We start from the raw sequence: 23,756 nt of genomic DNA on the forward strand, positions 1-23,756 counted from the left end.
ATTGCAGGAGAATTTTCCCACGCTGTCAGTGACGTGCAGGAGGTGAGCTGAGTTCATTGGACATGAGCTCACCTCATGCACATCACTGACAGCGTGGGAGAATTCTCCTGCACTCAGCACTTCAGCGTGAGAATTTTCCCACGCTGTGAGTGACGTGCATGAGGTGAGCCGAGTTCATTGGACATGACCTCGGCTCATCTGGATGCCGTCACAGCGAGACAGTGAGGAGCGCAAGCATGCCTGCGCTTCTCAGTGTCTGCGGGATGACAGACTGGATGGCAGCGTTCTGCTGCGGTCCAGCCAGTCATCTCGATGTAGCAGAGCTGAAGCTGTCGTGGGAACCATGGAAAGGTAAGGATGAGGTTGGTTTATTATTTTTCTTTTATTGCAGGAGATCGTTGGCTTCAGCTGGAATGGGTGTGATGGTAAGTATGGTTTAATTTAGAACAATAAAGAATTGTGTCTTTATTTCAATTAAAGGACTTTATTCTGGGTGTTGTGTTTTTTTTAAATACTTTACTAGAAATTCATGGCGGTCATGTCTAATACTGGCGTGACCCCATGAATTTTGGGCTTGGGGCCAGCTGATAATACCAAGCTGGCCCTAACCCCTTTATTACCCAGTGAGCCACCGCACCAGGGCCCTGGATGAGTTGGGTACAGCGCCAGAAGATGGCGCTTCTATGAACGCGCCATTTTCCGGGGTGGCTGCGGACTGCAATTTGCAGCGGGGGGGGCCCAGAAAGCTTGGGCCTCCCTGCGCTGCAGATTCCAGCCCCCAGCTGCCTAGTTGTACCTGGCTGGACACAAAAATAGGGCGAAGCCCCACGTACTTTTTTTTTAATTATTTCATGAAATTCATGAAATAATTAAGAAAAAAAGGGCTTCCCTATATTGTTGTGTCCGGCCAGGTACAAATAGGCAGCTGGTGGTTGGGGGCAGCCCGTTCCTGCCTGCTGTACCTGGCTGGACACAAATATAGTGCGAAGCCCCACTTCAATTTTTTTTAATTATTTCATGAAATTCATGAAATAATTAAGAAAAAAAGGGCTTCCCTATATTGTTGTGTCCGGCCAGGTACAAATAGGCAGCTGGTGGATGGGGGCAGCCCGTTCCTGCCTGCTGTACCTGGCTGGACACAAATATAGTGCGAAGCCCCACTTCAATTTTTTTAAATTATTTCAGGAAATTCATGAAATAATTTAAAAAAAATTGACGTGGGGCTTCGCACTATATTTGTGTCCAGCCAGGTACAGCAGGCAGGAACGGGCTGCCCCCAACCACCAGCTGCCTATTTGTACCTGGCCGGACACAACAATATAGGGAAGCCCTTTTTTTCTTAATTATTTCATGAAATAATTTAAAGAAAATTGACGTGGGGCTTCGCCCTGTTTTTGTGTCCAGCCAGGTACAACTAGGCAGCTGGGGGCTGGAATCCGCAGCGCAGGGAGGCCCAAGCTTTCTGGGCCACCCCCGCTGCAAATTGCAGTCCGCAGCCACCCCGGAAAATGGCGCGTTCATAGAAGCGCCATCTTCTGGCGCTGTACCCAACTCATCCAGGGCCCTGATGCGGTGGCTCACTGGGTAATAAAGGGGTTAGGGCCAGCTTGGCATTATCAGCTGGCCCTAAGCCCGAAATTCATGGGGTCACGCCAATATTAGACATGACCACCATGAATTTCTAGTAAAATATTTAAAAAAAACACAACACCCAGAAAAAAGTCCTTTAATTGAAATAAACACACAATTCTTTATTGTTCTAAATTAAACCATACTTACCATCACGCCCATTCCAGCTGAAGCCAACGATCTCCTGAAATAAAAGAAAAATAATAAAGCAACATCATCCTTACCTTTCCATGGTTCCCAGGACCGGTCCAGCTCTGCTACATCGAGATGACAGGCTGGACCGCAGCAGAACGCTGCCATCCAGCCTCTCATCCCGCAGACACTGAGAAGCGCAGGCTTGCTTGCGCTCCACAGTGTCTCTCTGTGAGGGCATCCAGATGAGCCGAGTTCATGTCCAATGAACTCGGCTCACCTCATGCACGTCACTGACAGCGTGGGAAAATTCTCCTGCACTCAGCGCTTCAGCGTGGGAGAATTCTCACACTGAAGCGCTGAGTGCAGGAGAATTCTCCCACGCTGTCAGTGACGTGCAGGAGGTGAGCTGAGTTCATTGGACATGAGCTCACCTTATGCACGTCACTGACAGCGTGGGAGAATTCTCCTGCACTCACCGCTTCAGCGTGAGAATTTTCCCACGCTGTCAGTGACGTGCATGAGGTGAGCCGAGTTCATTGGACATGAACTCGGCTCATCTGGATGTCGTCACAGAGAGACGCTGAGCAGCGCAAGCAAGCCTGCGCTTCTCAGTGTCTGCGGGATGAGAGGCTGGATGGCAGCGTTCTGCTGCGGTCCAGCCTGTCATCTCGATGTAGCAGAGCTGAAGCTGTCGTGGGAACCATGGAAAGGTAAGGATGAGGTTGCTTTATTATTTTTCTTTTATTGCAGGAGATCGTTGGCTTCAGCTGGAATGGGCGTGACGGTAAGTATGGTTTAATTTAGAACAATAAAGGATTGTGTCTTTATTTCAATTAAAGGACTTTATTCTGGGTGTTTGTGTTTTTTTTAACTTTGACTATGGGGTTAGTAATGGGGGTGTCTTATAGACGCCTCTCCATTACTAACCTGGGCTTGATGTCAGCTGGCATTATAAGCTGACATCAACCCCAACCCTATTACCCCCTGCCACCGCACCAGGGCAGCGTGGAAGAGCGAGGCTAAGTGCCAGAATTGGCGCATCCTATGAATGCGCCATTTCTGGGGCGGCTGACGGCTGGTGTTTCTAGCCTGGGAGGGGGCCAATATTCATGGCTCCCTTCCTGGGCTATTAATATCAGCCCCCAGCTGTCTGCCTAGCCTTTGCTAGCTATTAAATTAGGGGGGACCCCACGTCATTTTTTTTGGGGTGTCCCCCATTTTAATAGCTAGTAAAGGCTATGTATTCAGCTGGGGGCTGATATTAGTAGCCTGGGAAGCTCCGTGGGTATTACCCCCTTCCCAGGCTTCAAACATCAGCCCCAGCCGTCTGCTTAACCTCCGCTAGAGCCTAAAATTAAGGGGAACCCCACGCCAATTTTTTTAATAATAAATCCTTTATTTTAATACTAAATGACAAGTACAGTAACCAACACTATCACTGTACTTCATATATATGTGACTGACATGTTTCTATCTATCTAATCTATGTGTGAAGCTCTATTCTGTCTGTTCTAAATTGTTGGGTACAGATGCTGAATTGCCGGCCCGCTTTTTTAAAGAGACGGTGCATGAAAACACTATTATTTTTTTTGATAAATCCTTTACGCTAAATGACAAGTACAGTAAGCAACACTGTCACTGTACTTCGTATATATGTGGCTGACATGTTTCTATCTATCTAATCTATGTGTGAAGCTCTATTCTGTCTGTTATAAATTGTCGGGTACAGATGCTGAATTGCCGGCCGGCTTTCTTAAAGAGACGGTGCATGAAAACACTATTATTTTTTTTGATAAATCCTTTACGCTAAATGACAAGTACAGTAAGCAGCACTTTCACTGTACTTCGTATATATGTGGCTGACATGTTTATATCTATCTAATCTATGTGTGAAGCTCTATTCTTTCGGTTCTAAATTGTCGGGTACAGGTGTATGCCGCTGCTGAATTGCCGGCTTTTCATGTTTCACTGTTGGCACTGTTCCCATCGATTTGGGCAATCACTGTAATGCCACAACCACCATGGCTGTGACATTACAGTGAGTGGCAGACAATCCCTGCATGATTGGTGCTCTAAATAGCGCCAGACATGCAGGACACGCTTTTGGTGCACGAACAGTTATCGAACATAACCTCGAACAGCCGAATTTTTTGCAAATCGTTCGGGTTCGTCGAACAACTCGAACACTGCCCAAAACAGCTCGAATTTGAGATTGGCGAACAGTTCTAGTCGAACACCGCTCATCTCTAGTCACCAGCCTCAGAAATCGCAGGATAGCAGCAGCTCAGATTAGAGACCAGGTGTATGCCACACAGAGTTCTAGCAGCAGACACATCTCTACAACAACTGTTAAAAGGAAACTTTGTGCAGCAGGCCTTCATGGGAAAATAGCTGCTAGGAAACCACTGCTAAGGACAGACAACAAGCAGAAGAGACTTGTTTGGGCTAAAGAACACAAGGAATGGACATTAGACCAGTGGAAATCTGTGCTTTGGTCTGATGAGTCCAAATTTGAGATCTTTGGTTCAAACCACCGTGTCTTTGTGCAACGCAGAAAAGGTGAACGGATTGATTCTACATGCCTGGTTCCCACCGTGAAGCATGGAGGAGGAGGTGTGATGGTGTGGGGGTGCTTTGCTGGTGACACTGTTGGGGGTTTATTCAAAATTGAAGGCATACTGAACCAGCATGGCTACCACAGCATCTTGCAGCGGAATGCTATTAAATCCGGTTTGCGTTTAGTTGGACCAACATTTATTTTTCAACAGGACAATGACCCTAAACACACCTCCTGGCTGTGTAAGGGCTATTTGACCAAGAAGGAGAGTGATGGGGTGCTACGCCAGATGACCTGGCCTCCACAGTCACCAAACCTGAACCCGATCGAGATGGTTTGGGGTGAGCTGGGCTGCAGAGTGAAAGCAAAAGGGCCAACAAGTGCTAAGCATCTCTGGGAACTCCTTCAAGATGGCTGGAAGACCATTTCCGGTGACTACCTCTTGAAGCTCATCAAGAGAATGCCAAGAGTGTGCAAAGCAGTCATCAAAGCAAAAGGTAGCTACTTTGAAGAACCTAGAATATAAGACATATTTTCAGTTGTTTCACACTTTTTTGTTAAGTATATAATTCCACATGTGTTAATTCATGGTTTCGATGCCTTCAGTGTGAATGTACAATTTTCATAGTCATGAAAATACAGAAAATTCTTTAAATGAGAAGGTGTGTCCAAACTTTTGGTCTGTACTGTATATGTTTTCAGAAAATACTGCCATTTTTGGCCTCCATTCAAATTTTTTTTCATTGTGTCAGCTAAGTTTTTGACACTGGTTTGCTGTTCAAAATAGTTACCTACAGGCCAGGTATTGAAAACTGTGTTTTTTCTCCGTCACACGGATCACATATACATTTTCAGAAAATACTGCTATTTCTGACCTCCATTAAAAATTTATTTCAGTGTGTCAGTGAAGCAATTGACACCAGATTGCTGTTCAAAATAGTTTCCTACAGGGCAGGTATTTAAAACTGTGTTTTCTCCATCACATGGATCACATATACGTTTTCAGAAAATACTGCCATTTTTGGCCTCCATTCAATTTTTTTTTCACTGTGTCAGCAAAGTTTTTGACACCGGTTTGCTGTTCAAATAGTTACCTACAGGCCAGGTATGTAAAACTGTGCTTTCTCCGTCACACGTATCACATATACATTTTCAGAAAATACTGCCATTTCTGACCTCCATTAAAAATTAGTTTCAGTGTGCCAGTGAAGCAATTGACACAAGATTGCTGTTCAAAATAGTTACCTACAGGCCAGGTATTTAAAATTGTGTTTTCTCCGTCACACGGATCACATATACATTTTCAGAAAATAATGCCATTTCTGACCTCCATTAAAAATTTGTTTCAGTGTGCCAGTGAAGCAATTGACACCAGATTGCTGCTCAAAATAGTTACCTACAGGCCAGGTATTTAAAACTGTGGTTTGTCCATCACACGGATCACATATAAATTCGCTCCAAATACAGTCATTTGTATTGAGTGTGGAAGATATTGTCCTCCATTTAAAATGGGCAAGGCACGTGGCAAGGGATGGGGAACTGGACGTGATGGTGATGGTGCATGCAGAGGCCAAGGCCGTGGGCAAGCTGAAATTATGCCACAACAAACACTCACATCTTCTCACCCAACCTTCCTGTTCCTATTGCTAGGGGACAGCAGCACACCACTATTGAACCCAGAGCAGTGTCAAAAAGTTGTTGGTTGGATAGCGGATAATGCTTCCAGTCACTTAGCCACCACCACCATCCTGTCTTTCACACAGTCAAGTCTCAGTAGCCGTGAGTCTGGACCGCATAGTCCTCACCCTGATCCTCCTTCCTCCCACCATTCCGAGTGCCTGGAGACAAATGATCCCACACTTGGACACTCTGAAGAGCTATTCACTTTTCCATTTATAGATTTGGGCCTCTCGCCCGGTCCACTTGAAGCGTGGCAAGAGGAGATCGCATGTAGCGATGCCCAAATATTTGAACAGCCACGGTCACATGAAGGCGACGGTGGGAAAGTGTCACAAGAGGTGGACAATGATGAGACACAATTGCCAGAAAGTCAGGAGGAGGACCAGGGTGTGGAAGTGGAAGATGAGGTGGTGGATGATATAGTAACTGACCCAACCTGGCAGGAGGACATCCGGAGCGAGGAGAGCAGCACACAGGGGGAGGGAGTCAGAGCACCCCAACAGGCAGGAAGAAGCAGTGTGCTGGCCACAGACAGAAGGCAGGCAACCGTTCCCTGTAACACCAACACGAAGGAAGTTGCCAGCACAAATGTTAGGTCTTCCCGAGTCTGGTTGTTTTTTAAAGACTCTGCCGATAACCCCAAAAAGTCCATTTGCACCACCTGCCAGGCCAGCATCAGCGGGGGTGGCAAAACGACCAGCCTGACCACCACCAGCATGATCAGGCACATGGCAGCAAAGCGCCCGACTTTGTGGGCCAAACCCCAGGGTCCAGGAACAGTGTCTGCGGGTGGCACCATTGCTTCTTCCGCTGTTGTGCATGCAAGCCAATCCCCTGTCCATGGTGCATGAGAAGATGTCTCCTGCCTTGCACCTGTCGTTCCACACTCTCAAGTAGCAGTATCAGGAAGCACATCCACGTCCTTGTCCCAGCGCAGCATTCAGTTGTCCATACCCCAGTCCTTTGAATGCAAGTGCAAATATGCAGTCAACGCCCCACAGGCCACACTACTAAATTCTCACATTTCACGACTGCTTGCGCTCAAAATGTTGCCTTTTAGGCTCGTGGAGAAGGAAGCACTCCGCAACCTGATGGCGGTGGCCGTCCCTCGGTCCCCAGCCGCCACTTTTTCTCCTGGTGTGCCGTTCCCGCATTATACAAGCACGTGTCCCAAAACATTAGCCGTGCCCTCAACAACGCAGTTACGGGGAAAGTCCACCTAACCATCGACACGTGGACATGTGCTTGTGGGCAGGGATGGTACATATCACTGATGTCACACAGGGTTAACATAGTGGAAGCCAGGAACCCATCGGACCTTGGGACGGAACACGTCCTCCCGACGCCAATGATTGCGGGCCCTAGGTCAATCAGGGTTGCCCCAGGTTCTACAGCTCCTGCACCTCATCCTCCTCAGCCTCCTCCTCCTCTTCAGCCTCCATCTCCAAAATGACCACATCAGTCACAAGCTGGAAGCACTGCAGCACTGCCTCAGCCAAGCGGCAACAGTCTGTGATGAAGATAATATGCTTAGGTGACAAACCACACAATGCTGAAGAGTTGTGGACAGCTCTGAAAGAGCAGGCAGATCTGTGGCTCACACCGCTGAACCTACAGCCAGGCATGGTCGAGTGTGACAATGGCCGGAACCTGGTGGCGGCTTGAGACGAGGCGAGCTCACACACGTACCATGCCTGGCCCATGTGCTTAACCTCATGGTTCAGCGGTTTCTCAAATCCTACCCGGAGCTGCTGGATCAGCTTGTTAAAGAACGACACTTGTGTGCCCATTTTAGAAAGTCACCTACAGCTTCTGCCGCCATTGCCGTGTTTCAGCAGCGTTTGCAGCTTCCAGCTCACAGACTGGTGTGTGATGTCCCCACGTGTTGGATATCTACACTGCAGATGTTCGGACGGATTTGTGAGGCGGAGCACGATGAAATTGATGAAGGAACCATACAGGGTGATTACACACAGCCCAGCCTCATCTCATCCCAAAGTGGATTGGGGGACAATGAGGAAGAGGAGGAGGAGGAAGAAGAGGAGCTAGTTTCATGCACTATAAACGGTACTACCTGCACAGCTGTCATACCGTCTGCTCAGCATGGATGGCCAGAAGACAGAGAGGAGGAGGAGAGCATGGTCAGTCATCCTCTTGGTGAGGACACGGAAGTCTTGCCTGTTAGTAGTCTGGCACGCATGGCTGAGTTTATGTTACGCTGCCTTTACGATGACCCTCGCATTCTCAAAATTTTGGGTGACAGTCATTACTGGCTGGTGACACTTCTAGACCCACGCTACAAGGAGAACTTTTTATCTCTTATTCCTGAGGCGGACAGGTCTACAAAAATGGGGCTGTACCAGAAGGCACTTGTTGCGGAACTATTAAAAATGTTCTCATCTGAAAACGCTGCCGGCAGAGGTCACACTTCGTTGGACAACCAAGGAGTACAGGTGAGAGAGACATAACTTCAATCCAGCAAAGGAAGGGAACACTGTCAAAGTTCTGGGAGAATTTTCTCAGCCCCTTCTATCGCACAAGTCCTGAGGAGCGGGGCACTCTCACAAGGAGTGCAAAGTTTTGAAAGATGTTGAGGGAGTACCTTGCCGACCGTACCAACGTCCTCTGTGATTCCTCTGTGCCTTATAATTATTGGGTATCCAAGCTGGATATGTGGAATGAACTGGCTCTCTATGCCTTGGAGGTCCTGGCCTGCCCTGCCACCAGAGTTTTATCAGAGCTCATTTTTAGTGCCTCTGGTGGAATTATAACTGATAAGCGATTATGATGAACTATTGGACAACAAAGGACCCATATACTGCTCTTTCAAAGGGTCCCTCTTATATCTGTGTTCGCCACTAATCCAAGTCATCACAATTTTTACAAATAGACAGCTTATCATATAAATAAAATAAAATGCACAATATTCCACAATGCATTCAAACGTAAAAATAGATACTTTTGGAGAATTCAGCTAAAATTATTAATGAGATTTACCTACCTATAATAGGAATCCTTAGAGAGTTTGTATTGTGCTATTATAACTATAATTATTAACTAGAAAAGATTTAAAATGTACATACATTTGATATTTGAAGGTAGTATGGTTCAGTAATGTAGCTTAAAGCGACCCTACAATCTGGCACTGATAAGTAAGAATACATTTTGTGGAGACACGGGGTCTCCCATGGGCGTAATACTACTCAGATAACACAGGCTAATGGTATAACAGTGTGGCAATACTTTATTGAACCACCAAACAGACAATAAATATATATAACAGTCCCAGAAAATACCCAAGATGGTGCAAAATTACATAGTCTCACCCTTTTGCTGGCCTGCCGTGAATAGAGCAGTTACCACTTTGGGACTTCGAGGGCAAACTACCTCAACTAGTGACACCCCACTCTGGGTGGACACCTACAGAGAGGATGTAGCGCCAACTTAGGAAGCTGACAGTCCATTGAGGTACAAGGCCAGGAGACCCGAGTGTCCCACCCTGGCCTCTCCGAACAACATATGCATGGGGCCAGGAGACCTCATTGTCCCAACCTGGTTTTCCTAAATGTATCCATGGGTTCTCTGATAGTCAATGGAGTAGATATGTATCCTTCCAGCCAGGGCCGTGTACCCTTAGGCTGGAATCCTGTAGAATCCAAATATGTGCCTCTCTGGATGGAGCCATGCTTCCAAGCTACTGTCCTGAAGAGTCTCTCTGTTTATCTCCCAGCAACACTATAGAAATCCTATATATATATATATATATATACAGTACAGACCAAAAGTTTGGACACACCTTCTCATTTAAAGATTTTTCTGTATTTTCATGACTATGAAAATTGTAGATTCACACTGAAGGCATCAAAACTATGAATTAACACATGTGGAATTATATACTTAACAAAAAAGTGTGAAGCAACTGAAAATATGTCTTATATTCTAGGTTCTTCAAAGTAACCACCTTTTGCTTTGATGACTGCTTTGCACACTCTTGGCATTCTCTTGATGAGCTTCAAGAGGTAGTCACCGGAAATGGTTTTCACTTCACAGGTGTGCCCTGTCAGGTTTAATAAGTGGGATTTCTTGCCTTATAAATGGGGTTGGGATCATCAGTTGTGTTGTGCAGAACTCTGGTGGATACACAGCTTATAGTCCTACTGAATAGACTGTTAGAATTTGTATTATGGCAAGAAAAAAACAGCTAAGTAAAGAAAAATGAGTGGCCATCATTACTTTAAGAAATGAAGGTCAGTCAGTGCGAAAAATTGGGAAAACTTTGAAAGTGTCCCCAAGTGCAGTTGCAAAAACCATCAAGCGCTACAAAGAAACTGGTTCAAATGAGGACCACCCCAGGAAAGGAAGACCAAGAGTCACATCTGCTTCTGAGGATAAGTTAATCCGAGTCACCAGCCTCAGAAATCGCAGGTTAACAGCAGCTCAGATTAGAGACCAGGTGTATGCCACACAGAGTTCTAGCAGCAGACACATCTCTACAACAACTGTTGAGAGGAGACTTTCTGCAGCAGGCCTTCATGGTAAAATAGTTGCTAGGAAACCACTGCTAAGGACAGGCAACAAGCAGAAGAGACTTGTTTGGGCTAAAGAACACAAGGAATGGACATTAGACTAGTGGAAATCTGTGCTTTGGTCTGAGAAGTACAAATTTGAGATCTTTAGTTCCAACCACCGTGTCTTTATGCGACGCAGAAAAGGTGAACGGATGGACTCTACATGCCTGGTTCCCACCGTGAATCATGGAGGAGGAGGTGTGATGGTGTGGGGGTGCTTTGCTGGTGACACTGTTGGGGATTTATTCAAAATTGAATGCATACTGAACCAGCATGGCTACCACAGCATCTTGCAGTGGCACGCTATTCCATCCGGTTTGAGTTTAGCTGGACCATCATTTATTTTTCAACAGGACAATGACCCCAAACACACCTCCAAGCTGTGTAAGGGCAATTTGACCAAGAAGGAGAGTGATGGGGTGCTACGCCAGGTGACCTGGCCTCCACAGTCACCAGACCTGAACCCAATCGAGATGGTTTGGGGTGAGCTGGACCGCAGAATGAAGGCAAAAGGGCCAACAAGTGCTAAGCATCTCTGGGAACTCCTTCAAGATTGTTGGAAGACCATTTCCGGTGACTACCTCTTGAAGCTCATCAAGAGAATGCCAAGAGTGTGCAAAGCAGTCATCAATGCAAAAGGTGGCTACTTTGAAGAACCTAGAATATAAGACATATTTTCAGTTGTTTCACACTTTTTTGTTAAGTATATAATTCCACATATGTTTATTCATAGTTTTGATGCCTTCAGTGTGAATGTACAATTTTCAGAGTCATGAAAATACAGAAAAATCTTTAAATGAGAAGGTGTGTCCAAACTTTTGGTCTGTACTGTATATATGTATATATATATATATATATATATATATCCATCTGTGGCTCAGGTCATCATTCACAGATCAGGGGGAAAAGGGCAGGGCTCAGTTCTCATTGTTTGAGCATTTAATCAATTTGCATAACTTATACTCCTTTGCTCTGCAAGTCACCAAGCAAAATGGTCCACACAATGGTTAATCAATATATTTGCAAACATTCATTGTTCACAGACCAAGAGAAGTCAACATTCAGACTAATACAAATACTAGTCTGTCCTTCTTGTTCAACCAAAGAAACAAACATAAATTCTAAAGTAAAAACAAAGATAATAGTACATTTCTCCTGGGCTTAACAAATCTACACATCTGGGTAATTAAGATTAGAAGCTCTGTCGTCACACAATTGTCATGTATGCTCAATTTACTTGGTGCCCTCTGTTTGTATCATTGAGACAGTGGCGTACCACCCCGTCAGCCAGGGAGCCCAGTGTCAGTGCCTGCACCGTGTCCCCCCTCTGCCCATCAGCATCCACATTGCCCGCCTGCACAGAATGATGGAGGTGGAAGCATCTGCTGATGCTCCCTCTTCCATCATCATTGCTCGCGCTGACAGCCAGAGGAGTTGGCTTGGTGCTAGCAATGATGATGGAAGAGGGAGCGTCAGCAGACGCTTCCACCCCTGTCATTTTTCCTTGGCGTCTGATGTATCGGAGAAGCGGGCACGATGATGTCATTACAGCTCGCTTGCTGTTCTGACATGTGAGGCGCTTCATACCACAGACTCAGCAGACCGGAGCATTGGGTGGAATGATGAGAGGTGAGTATTATATTTATTTTTTTAAATCAGTGTCTCTTGGCCATAATAGCATATGGAGGACCATGGGGGGTGCAATTTATTGTATGGAGGACCATGGGGGGTGCATTATACAGTCAAGTTAGTGAGAGTCCTATTCTCAACCTGTGGTTTCGTGTCCTCTTCACTTTTAAGGGAACTAGTTTGAGAATATGGCCTTTTACTTATCTTCTCCGCCTGCTAATGCCTTGGAACTTCCGCCCGGGGCTCTTTATTCATCTCATGTTCCCTGTTCCATCCTGGCCCGTTACCTCTCCAGTTTACGTACTTAGGACCATACCGCTAGGAGTCCTGTCACAGGACACATCTCCAGTGCGTCACTCTGTCCTTCGGTCACTTCTCTCTTTCCCTTTCTCTCTTTGCTCAGGATTATGCTGTCCACTGCCTCAGTCTCCACTCATTTAAGGGACAGCCATGCATTCGACTCTGCTTAGTACTCAGACCAAAGGTCTGCTCTAGCTTCAAGCTAGGCCCGAACTGACTTTCTAACCAGAAGCTGTCTCTGTCCCTTCACTTTATCCCCTCCCACTCTGGGCTAGTCCCAACTTTTAACACTGTCTTCCCCTGCTAACTGGCTCTTGTTGGGCAGAGCTCCACTCTATCACTACCAATGAATGTCACAAAACACATTGTACATCTAAATAAATTGAAAAAATACACGTGTCCTCAATGGGGAATGTGGGCAGCATGTCCATCTCCTTACATCTGCTTTATCCAATAAGCATGCAACACCCATTGAGGAGATGAAGGGTCGGGTAACTATACATGACAAATTTATTGTCACTTTTCAGTGCCAGGGTTGAGGGTGACTTTAAGCATAGTTCATGATAAATACCAAAAGAAGTTTATCATACCTTAGTGCACCTGGCATTTCGCAAGAGAGACAGAAGCCATGTGCATGTATTCGCTGTGTTGCTCCTTTGTCAGCTCCATGTTTCTAGCATGACATTCTCTGCATTGCTGTTGAAAACAATGATTATTATTAAAACCAGAAACTACTCTTACACTCCTGCTGAGAATAGTGATCAAAGAAATGACGCAGAGATTTCAAGATTTTACATAGGATCGGTTCTTGATGCACATCTTGCCTCTTCTACAAGAGTCTACATTTTATGGGGTCTGCACTTATTACGGACTACAGATGAGCAGCATCATTATATTGCATGAAGCCGAACAATGGAAAGAGGCACCTAGGATGCCGCATTAGAGTGGAAACGGGGGAAGTTTGCACTGTCCAAGGTAGTGCGAATCATTTTGCTCATTTCTAGTAGGGACCATTCTCAATCAATGCTGCTCACCTCAACTCTGTACCACAGACCTTTTTTTATAATTTGTGTAGCTGTACAGCTTTATTTGAGTCTCCTTTAATAAGTAACAAAATAAATGATGTACTATATAAATGGTGACAAGCATCATTTTCATTGGTGCTATTTTCTAAACAATTATTATAATTTAACCCAATCCATAAGGTGTGGTGGATATCCTTGAAGTTTTTTTAAGCAATTTGGTTTGTTTTAATCATCCAGGTAAGTTAAAAAAATCCAGGCTGTTTGCAGCATTTGTTAATCTTTTTCTTAAAGTTTCTTTACCAAACTCATATGTATAAATCATAATTAATATCATTTTTCATGGCTGCTAAGGTGATCATTATTTGGATGATGTAATTATGTAGCACCCTGAGGATTCGGCTGCTACAGGGGTATTACGCCTCAAGCCAGAGGTGTGGTATTCCACTCCCGGGTAAGGATGGAGTGTGGGACTGAGCTCAGTAGGCTGCATGCACTACATACATCCCATTTCCGGGGGACAGAACAACGGTACTCCCACCAGTATATGTGCAGGTACGACAGCGTCTGTCCCTGGCTGGAGTGGGAGGGGGGTGGAACATCCCAGTAGTGTAGGGGCAGATAGGGGGAGTAGTCTGGGTAAAGCTAGGAGCTCATTGGGTGCTAGTCACCTGGGCTCACACATAGAGGGAGTATATATGGTGGGCACCATCTTAGGACAGGGTCTTTTTAGCCTGAGAAGCAGAGCAGAGGAGCTCAGCCAGGAGGGCTGACAGGGAGCTGTGGCTCCGGCTGGGCCCAGCTCCAGAGCAAGGCCTGCAGAGAGAGGAGTAAGAAGGACCCAGAGATAAAGACAGAGGGAACCCCAAGAACCCAGAAACAGACCAGAAAGGGTGAAGGGTTGGCGGACACGGGTACCGGAACCCGAACTGGTGGAGGCCACTTATCCTCAGCCAGGAACCGGAGGTCGTGGTCAAGATTTGCCACGACCCTCACCAAATCCACCAGAAAGGCACACCAAGCATAGGGTCAGGGAACCCAGAGGAGGTTTGACCACTAAGAGACCCGAGGGAGCCGGCCAAAGGTGGATCCCTGGTGGGAACGGCCAGAGACAGAGAGAGAGAAGGGAGCTCAGGACCACGCTTCAGAACTGCCTGGGGGTTAGCCGAGTCCAGGACCTGGTGGACGCAGCACGGCTCGGGTGGTCACTCAAGGCCAGAGTGACTGAGAGAACACTTGTGAGAAAAACCCCTGAAACTGCATCTCCTGACTCTGACTCTTCTTACTGACTGTCACAACCCCCATCATCTTCACCTGCTGCCCTGAGGCCATACCCCTCCCGTTGGGGGTTATACCATCATCGCTGCACCCATACCACCGGCCTCAGCGGACTGTTCTGCAGCGGCGGCTGCAAAGCCGTACTCAACGGGTGGCGTAGTCGACATCCAAGTTAACATCTACTGCCATAGACTGCCACTTAGTTTGACACCCTGGGCACGGACCGGGTCACCGCCACAAGGACTACTACCCCTATCCAGATCCGGCTCCGGGTATCCCCTGAACATGGCCCAGGGGGTGCGTCAATTACATAATGCATTTAAAATGTTACCAAAAGAGATGGGCGAACCTGAACAGTAAAAAAATTCGGGGTCCGTACCGAACACCTACTGTGCGGGCACGGATTCCAAACACGGACTTCCTCAGGAAGTCCATGGTACTATTCTATTCCAGGTTCGGGAGTTTCCCACACTGTCATCTGTGTGAGCTGGTCAGAGCGCTTGGGGATCAGGCTGTCAGATGTCAGCATGATCCTGCAGCTGTGACTGTGAACCACGGTTAAAAGCTTACTGCGGGTCACAGGTGTCGGCTAATGAGACTACTACTCCCATCAGCTGATGCCTGCTGTCACTGTAAACAGCAAAACCAGGAGCCACGGATGGGAGAAGTAGTCTCTCATCAGCCAGCGCCTGTGCTTCAAGTAAAAAAAAAAGATACAATTGATAAATATTCAAATAAAAAACACAGTTATACTCACTTATACCTAATCCATGATGCCCTTGTCCCCTGTAAAAAAAAGCAAAAATAAAAAAACACTATAACCACCTTAGAGCCTGGGACGTATTAGTACGCCAAGGCTGTAACTCCCGGTTCAGTGAGGGTTCCGGCGGTGAGCCCGCACTGAACCGGGCACATGTCAGCTGATTCTTACAGCTGACATGTGCCCGCAACAGCCGCCGGTGGAATCGCGATCCACCCGTGGCTGTTAACATGTTAAATGTCACTGTCAGACACCAGTGGTTGTCATGAGCTGATCGCTATGAGCGCCACCTAGTGGTCGGCGCTAATAGCACAGGAGCATTTCTGCTCCATAGAGGTGATCTGCTGATCACCTCTATGTAGCAGAGACGATCAGACCTGCTGATCACCTCTATGTAGCAGAGACGATCAGACAAGTGCTGCTTCTAGTCTCCTATGGAGACTATAGAAGCAAGCAAAAAGTGAAAAAAAAATGGTTTTAAGAATATTTAAAAAATTAAAAAAATATAAAAGTTTAAATCACCCCCCTTTCGCCCCATTCAAAATAAAATAATTTAAAAAAAATCCCACATGCACATATTTGGTACTGCTGCGTTCAGAATCGCCCGATCTATCAATATAAAAAAAAAAAATTAATCCGATCAGTAAACGGCGTAACGAGAAAAAAATTCTAAAAGCCAGAATTACGTTTTTTGGTCTCCACAACATTGTAATAAAATGCAATAACGGGTGAGCAAAACATTGGATCTACCCCAAAATGGCATCAATAAAAACTTCAGCTCGGCGCACAAAAAATAAGCCCTCACCCGGCCCCAGATCCTAAAAAATGGAGACGCTACGGGTCTCAAAATGGCACCATTTTTTTTTAATTGTTTTTTAGCAAACTCTGGAATTTTTTTCACCACTTAAATAAAAAATAACCTATACATGTTTGGTATCTACAAACTCATAATGACCTGGAGAATAATAATCACCAGTCAGTTTTAGCATTCAGTGAACGTGGTAAAAAAACAAACAAAAAAAAAAAAACATCTGTGGTCTTGCACTTTTTTTGCAATTTCACCGCACTTGGAATTTTTTTCCCGTTTTTCTGTACACGATATGTTAAAACCAGTAATGTCGTTAAAAAGTACAACTCGTCCCACAAAAATAAGCCCTCACACAGCCATATTGGCCAAAAAATAAAAACGCTATGGCTCTGGGAACAAGGGGAGCAAAAAACGAAAATGCAAAAACGGAAAATCCCAGGGTTGCGAAGGGGATAATACTCATCTTAACGCCTAATCCCTGATGCTCATGTCACCTGTAAAAAGAAAAAATAATAAACCACCATAATCCTCACCTATTCGCCGTAATCCATGTAATCCAGAGTGTCCCACAATGATCTCACCTGTAGAACAGTCTCATCGGCAGAAGTGACTGTTCTACCCGGCAGTGTGTTCGCTCCCTCAGTGTATAGCACTGAGCTGCCGTGAGAGAGATCACAAGAGTTCATCAGCTAATGAGCTGCGTTGATCTCACTTAATGCACCATCACTGTGTAAGAAAATTCTCCTGCAGCGGTGGTGCTGTAAGTGAGATCACCGGAGCTCATCAGCTGATGAACTCCTGTGACCTCTCTCATGGCTGCTCAGTGCTATACACTGACAGAAGAGCGATTACACTCCTGTGTCAGTGTGTAGCCTGATGTCCTGTAGTTAAGTCACATCTCTCCGCATATCTCTACCGATGTGACTGTTCTACAAGTGAGATTGGCATGGTACACTCTGGATTACGGCAAATAGGTGAGAATTATGGTGGTTTATTATTTTTTCTTTTTTACAGGTGATATGAGCATCGGGGATTAGGCATTAAGGTGAGTATTATGGCATTTTTTCATTTTTTCTTTTTCACAGGGTACTAGGGCATTAGGGATTAGGTGTAGGTGAGCATAACTGTGCTTTTTATTTTTATTTGAATATATTTATTTATAATTTTTTTTTCTACTTGGAGCACAAATGACAGCTGATAAGGGACTACTTCTCCTGCTCTTGCTGTTTACAGTGACAACAGATGTTGGCTGATGGGGGTAGTAGTCTCATTTGCCGACGCCTGGGACCCACGATAAGCTTTTTACCACCGGTCACAGCTGCAGGATTACGCTGACATCTGACAATAATGTTACCACCGATCAGAGACCCTGCTTCCCGGGCTGTCACGCAGATGACAATGCAGAAAACCATGTATGTTCAGGCCCAACATTCATAGGAATGGGGTTCGGGTTCGGGTACTGTTCTGGTAACCGATCCCAAACTTTTAATAGCTGTTCAACTGATCCCACTGGACCCGAACATCCAGGGGTCCGCCATCACTAGTTACCAAGTCTTTTGTTTGGAATTACATAGACATATATAAACATATATTAATGATTAAAAGTCCTTTCACACTAATACAATGGCACAGAGCCTTTAAAATGTCCAAGCACTTGGTGGAGCTGTATTGCACCATGGTATGCTTCCAATTGGATTCCATTTGATTCTATATTTTAGTTGCTGTTTTATGCAGGGATCTTCCTTTGGGAGGATTGCTTTTAGGCGAGAGGATCTGTATAATTCAAAGCCATATTGGTGCATTGTACAGCAGCACAACGAGTCCCCTCATCTCCGTACTACAATGACATAAGAACTTTTTGTGCTGCGTGTACCGTCTTTATGCCCTTAGCTCTGATATGTGCATGCAGCTTAAGCATTCGTAAAGGAAAGTATTACCTCATTACTTTGGTTAGTACCCACCTTTCTTTTTAAGCTCAAAATTACTGCAGCCATGAAACATGCAAACATAAGGGCAGAAATTCCAATCAAAATCCATGTTTCTACAAATGAAAGTATATGACAAGCTGGGGGGTTCATGTGAAAATCTAAGATAAAAACAAAATATAGTAATTAAAAATTAATAAATGTCAAAAATGCATTAATAATAGCAGTCTATGACAATTTTTCATCATAAAAAATGAACTACATTGCAAAAGTGGAATCACCGCAATCATATTGACTCATATAATAAAGTAAATTGCTATTTATATACACAGATTTTTTTAACTTGTGTGCGACTTGCTGTTGCTTGATAATTTTATATGCAAATAGCCTCTTCAGAGATAAAGAGGACTTGAACTCTAGTGCCACCTAATGGATGTAAGACCCTAAAAGTTAATATCGACCCTTTAACGAGCCTTGCCACATGACTTAGGATAAAACCTAAACCAGAATCTCAATTTTCAGACACAGGTATCGGGGTGTTGCCACTTCTCAGTGCAAAGCATGAGATCTGATTTGGTTGAATGAGAGGCCTCTGACTTGGGTCTAAGGGGTAACATTATGCCATATACCCTAGTCAGAGGCCTCTCATATGACCAAATGTAGAATTAAATTCAAATAAATTCGCTCATCTCTAATAGCTGCACCTAAACTACATGTATGAATCTAGCCTTACAGTTAATATATCAATTATATAAGAAAAAAATGAAAACTTACCATGGACATACAAAAGAGTCCTATTCACAGTGAAATTTGAATGAGGAGGTGGAAAAAAAATTTGCACACGACAAATGTAGTTGTCAGTATGCTCTTTTTCTAGGTCATTAAGACTGAAAGACAAAGTTCCATTAAGTTGTTGAACATGACATTGTCCTTTGTCTATCCGGTTTTGTAATTTTATTTCATTATCCAAAGTGTACACCAAACATGCCACACCTCCGTTATTGCCTCTTTCTAGTGTCAGGTTAAAGGCAGAATTCTTTGGAGGAATAAATCGGCAGAGTTCCACTTTTCCCATACGAGAAGAAACCACTAGATGTGGACATGATCCACTATTCCCAATAGTTTGTACTAAAAAATAATATAACAGTTAATATTATGGCATGGTTTATCAGTAATATATCTAAAATCATATTCATGAATTTATCATCTTTTAGTCAAAAAATATTATATTTAAATACTTATATAACTATATACTGTGTATATATATATATGTATATATATATATCTATAATATAACGGGAGATGCGTGTCTCTGTCTGAAGCCTTTATAGACTGCTCATGCGCGACGCGCAGTCTGGCTCCAGACAGAAGCAGGCATCCAACCGTTACAGGTAAGAGGAGTGTATGGCACCGGAGATCACGTTATGTGTAGACACTGAATGCATACCGTGATCTCCGGCGCTATACTTACATACTTACCTGACCGGGAGGAGCGTTGCCGCAGCGCCTCTCTTCGCCGGAGACCGGAGCAGGAGTGACGCGTCAGATCGGCGCAAGCACATAGCGCTATCCGACGCCGTTTTACTGAGGACACATTTGCAGCGTGTCTTCAGCAAAATGGCGCCGGACAATGCGGTATGGGCACGTGCATACCCCAGCGCCACACTCCTCCCCCGGCCTATTATTATCTCTATTATTCAGCTTTTGGTAGTTTTTTCCGTAAAGAAAAACAGTCGTGTCTCCTGACTGTTGTGACACAAAAATATATCTGTTGAAAATAGTCTTGTGTAGGCCCGACATCCCAGTGTGGTTTCGCAGTTCCACGGGTCAAATCGCTGTACTATCCAGTTTTGGGCCTTTGGTATCTAAAAAAAAAGCAGTTTGAGTGTGTCGCTCACTGTTCAGCCGCAAATATCTCTATTTAATAAAGTGTAGTATACCCCAGTAAACAATAACTGTGGTTTTGCCATCCCACGGTAAAAAATCTCTATTATTCAGCTTTCGGTAGTTTTTTCCGTAAAGAAAAACAGTATTGTCTCCTGATTGTTGTTACACAAAAATATATCTGTTGAAAATAGTCTTGTGTAGGCCCGACATCAGAGTGTGGTTTCGCAGTTCCACTGGTCAAATCGCTGTACTATCCAGTTTTGGGCCTTTGGTATCTAAAAAAAAGCAGTTTGAGTGTGTCGCTCACTGTTCAGCCGCAAATATCTCTATTTAAAAAAGTGTGGTATACCCCAGTAAACAATAACTGTGGTTTTGCCATCCCATGGTAAAAAATCTCTATTATTCAGATTTTGGTAGTTTTTTCCGTAAAGAAAAACAGTAGTGTCTCCTGACTGTTGTGACACAAAAATATATCTGTTGAAAATAGTCTTGTGTAGGCCCGACATCCCAGTGTGGTTTCGCAGTTCCACGGGTCAAATCGCTGTACTATCCAGTTTTGGACCTTTGGTATCTAAAAAAAAAGCAGTTTGAGTGTGTCGCTCACTGTTCAGCCGCAAATATCTCTATTTAAAAAAGTGTGGTATACCCCAGTAAACAATAACTGTGGTTTTGCCATCCCACGGTAAAAAATCTCTATTATTCAGATTTTGGTAGTTTTTTCCGTAAAGAAAAACAGTAGTGTCTCCTGACTGTTGTGACACAAAAATATATCTGTTGAAAATAGTCTTGTGTAGGCCCGACATCCCAGTGTGGTTTCGCAGTTCCACGGGTCAAATCTCTGTACTATCCAGTTTTGGGCCTTTGGTATCTAAAAAAAAAAAGCAGTTTGAGTGTGTCGCTCACTGTTCAGCCGCAAATATCTCTATTTAAAAAAGTGTGGTATACCCCAGTAAAAAATAACTGTGGTTTTGCCATTCCACGGTAAAAAATCTCTATTATTCAGCTTTTGGTAGTTTTCTCCGTAAAGAAAATCAGTAGTGTCTCCTGACTGTTGTGACACAAAAATATATCTGTTGAAAACAGTCTTGTGTAGGCCCGACATCCCAGTGTGGTTTCGCAGTTCCACGGGTCAAATCGCTGTACTATCCAGTTTTGGGCCTTTGTTACCTAAAAAAAAAGCAGTTTGAGTGTGTCGCTCACTGATTAGCTGCAAATATCTCTATTTAAAAAAGTGTGGTATACCCCAGTAAACAATAACTGTGGTTTTGGCATCCCACGGTAAAAAATCTCTATTATTCAGCTTTTGGTAGTTTTTTCCATAAAGAAAAACAGTAGTGTCTCCTGAATGTTGTGACACAAAAATATATCTGTTGAAAACAGTCTTGTGTAGGCCCGACATCCCAGTGTGGTTTTGCAGTTCCACGGGTCAAATCGCTGTACTAATCAGTTTTGGGCCTTTGGTATCTAAAAAAAAGCAGTTTGAGTGTGTCGCTCACTGTTCAGCCGCAAATATCTCTATTTAAAAAACTGTGGTATACCCCAGTAAACAATAACTGTGGTTTTGCCATCCCACGGTAAAAAATCTCTATTATTCAGCTTTTGATAGTTTTTCCATAAAGAAAAACAGTAGTGTCTCCTCACTGTTGTGACACAAAAATATATCTGTTGAAAATAGTCTTGTGTAGGCCCGACATCCCAGTGTGGTTTCGCAGTTCCACGGGTCAAATCGCTGTACTATCCAGTTTTGGGCCTTTGGTATCTAAAAAAAAAGCAGTTTGAGTGTGTCGCTCACTTTTCAGCCGCAAATATCTCTATTTAAAAAAGTGTGGTATACCCCAGTAAACAATAACTGTGGTTTTGCCATCCCACGGTAAAAAATCTCTATTATTCAGCTTTTGGTAGTTTTTTCCGTAAAGAAAAACAGTAGTGTCTCCTGACTGTTGTGACACAAAAATATATCTGTTGAAAATAGTCTTGTGTAGGCCCGACATCCCAGTGTGGTTTCGCAGTTCCACGGGTCAAATCGCTGTACTATCCAGTTTTGGGCCTTTGGTATCTAAAAAAAAAGCAGTTTGAGTGTGTCGCTCACTGTTCAGCCGCAAATATCTCTATTTAAAAAAGTGTGGTATACCCCAGTAAACAATAACTGTGGTTTTGCCATCCCACGGTAAAAAATCTCTATTATTCAGCTTTTGGTCGTTTTCTCCGTAAAGAAAATCAGTAGTGTCTACTGACTGTTGTGACACAAAAATATATCTGTTGAAAATAGTCTTGTGTAGGCCCGACATCAGAGTGTGGTTTCGCAGTTCCACTGGTCAAATCGCTGTACTATCCAGTTTTGGGCCTTTGGTATCTAAAAAAAAGCAGTTTGAGTGTGTCGCTCACTGTTCAGCCGCAAATATCTCTATTTAAAAAAGTGTGGTATACCCCAGTAAACAATAACTGTGGTTTTGACATCCCACCGTAAAAAATTTCTATTATTCAGATTTTGGTAGTTTTTTCCGTAAAGAAAAACAGTAGTGTCTCCTGACTGTTGTGACACAAAAATATATCTGTTGAAAATAGTCTTGTGTAGGCCCGACATCACAGTGTGGTTTCACAGTTCCACGGGTCAAATCGCTGTGCTATCCAGTTTTGGGCCTTTGGTATCTAAAAAAAAAGCAGTTTGAGTGTGTCACTCACTGTTCAGCCGCAAATATCTCTATTTAAAAAAGTGTGGTATACCCCAGTAAACAATAACTGTGGTTTTGCCATCCCACGGTAAAAAATCTCTATTATTCAGCTTTTGGTAGTTTTTTCCGTAAAGAAAATCAGTAGTGTCTCCTGACTGTTGTGACACAAAAATATATCTGTTGAAAATAGTCTTGTGTAGGCCCGACATCCCAGTGTGGTTTCGCAGTTCCACGGGTCAAATCGCTGTACTATCCAGTTTTGGGCCTTTGGTATCTAAAAAAAAAGCAGTTTGAGTGTGTCGCTCACTGTTCAGCCGCAAATATCTCTATTTAAAAAAGTGTGGTATACCCCAGTAAACAATAACTGTGGTTTTGCCATCCCACGGTAAAAAATCTCTATTATTCAGATTTTGGTAGTTTTTTCCGTAAAGAAAAACAGTAGTGTCTCCTGACTGTTGTGACACAAAAATATATCTGTTGAAAATAGTCTTGTGTAGGCCCGACATCCCAGTGTGGTTTCGCAGTTCCACGGGTCAAATCGCTGTACTATCCAGTTTTGGACCTTTGGTATCTAAAAAAAAAGCAGTTTGAGTGTGTCGCTCACTGTTCAGCCGCAAATATCTCTATTTAAAAAAGTGTGGTATACCCCAGTAAACAATAACTGTGGTTTTGCCATCCCACGGTAAAAAATCTCTATTATTCAGATTTTGGTAGTTTTTTCCGTAAAGAAAATCAGTAGTGTCTCCTGACTGTTGTGACACAAAAATATATCTGTTGAAAATAGTCTTGTGTAGGCCCGACATCCCAGTGTGGTTTCGCAGTTCCACGGGTCAAATCGCTGTTCTATCCAGTTTTGGGCCTTTGGTATCTAAAAAAAAAAAGCAGTTTGAGTGTGTCGCTCACTGT

General features: G+C 44.1%; 1 protein-coding gene across 1 annotated transcript in view; it reads right to left on the reverse strand.

Annotated features, from left to right (window-relative positions):
* Nucleotides 1–23,756, reverse strand: part of ICOS (inducible T cell costimulator) — a 198,232-nt gene that overhangs the window by 72,476 nt on the left and 102,000 nt on the right. Inside the window, exons 2-4 of the mRNA XM_073645604.1 lie at nt 19,066–19,419; nt 18,328–18,452; nt 13,089–13,194 (exon numbers count right to left, since the gene is read on the reverse strand). Of these exons, the coding sequence (XP_073501705.1) occupies nt 13,090–13,194; nt 18,328–18,452; nt 19,066–19,419 (584 nt within the window). The 3' untranslated portion in view covers nt 13,089. The remainder of the gene's footprint in view (nt 1–13,088; nt 13,195–18,327; nt 18,453–19,065; nt 19,420–23,756) is intronic.

This window comes from Phyllobates terribilis, unplaced genomic scaffold, assembly GCF_046119375.1.
Source record: "Phyllobates terribilis strain yellow unplaced genomic scaffold, ASM4611937v1 Scaffold_9__5_contigs__length_417890890, whole genome shotgun sequence".
NCBI classification, from domain to species: Eukaryota; Metazoa; Chordata; class Amphibia; order Anura; family Dendrobatidae; genus Phyllobates; species Phyllobates terribilis.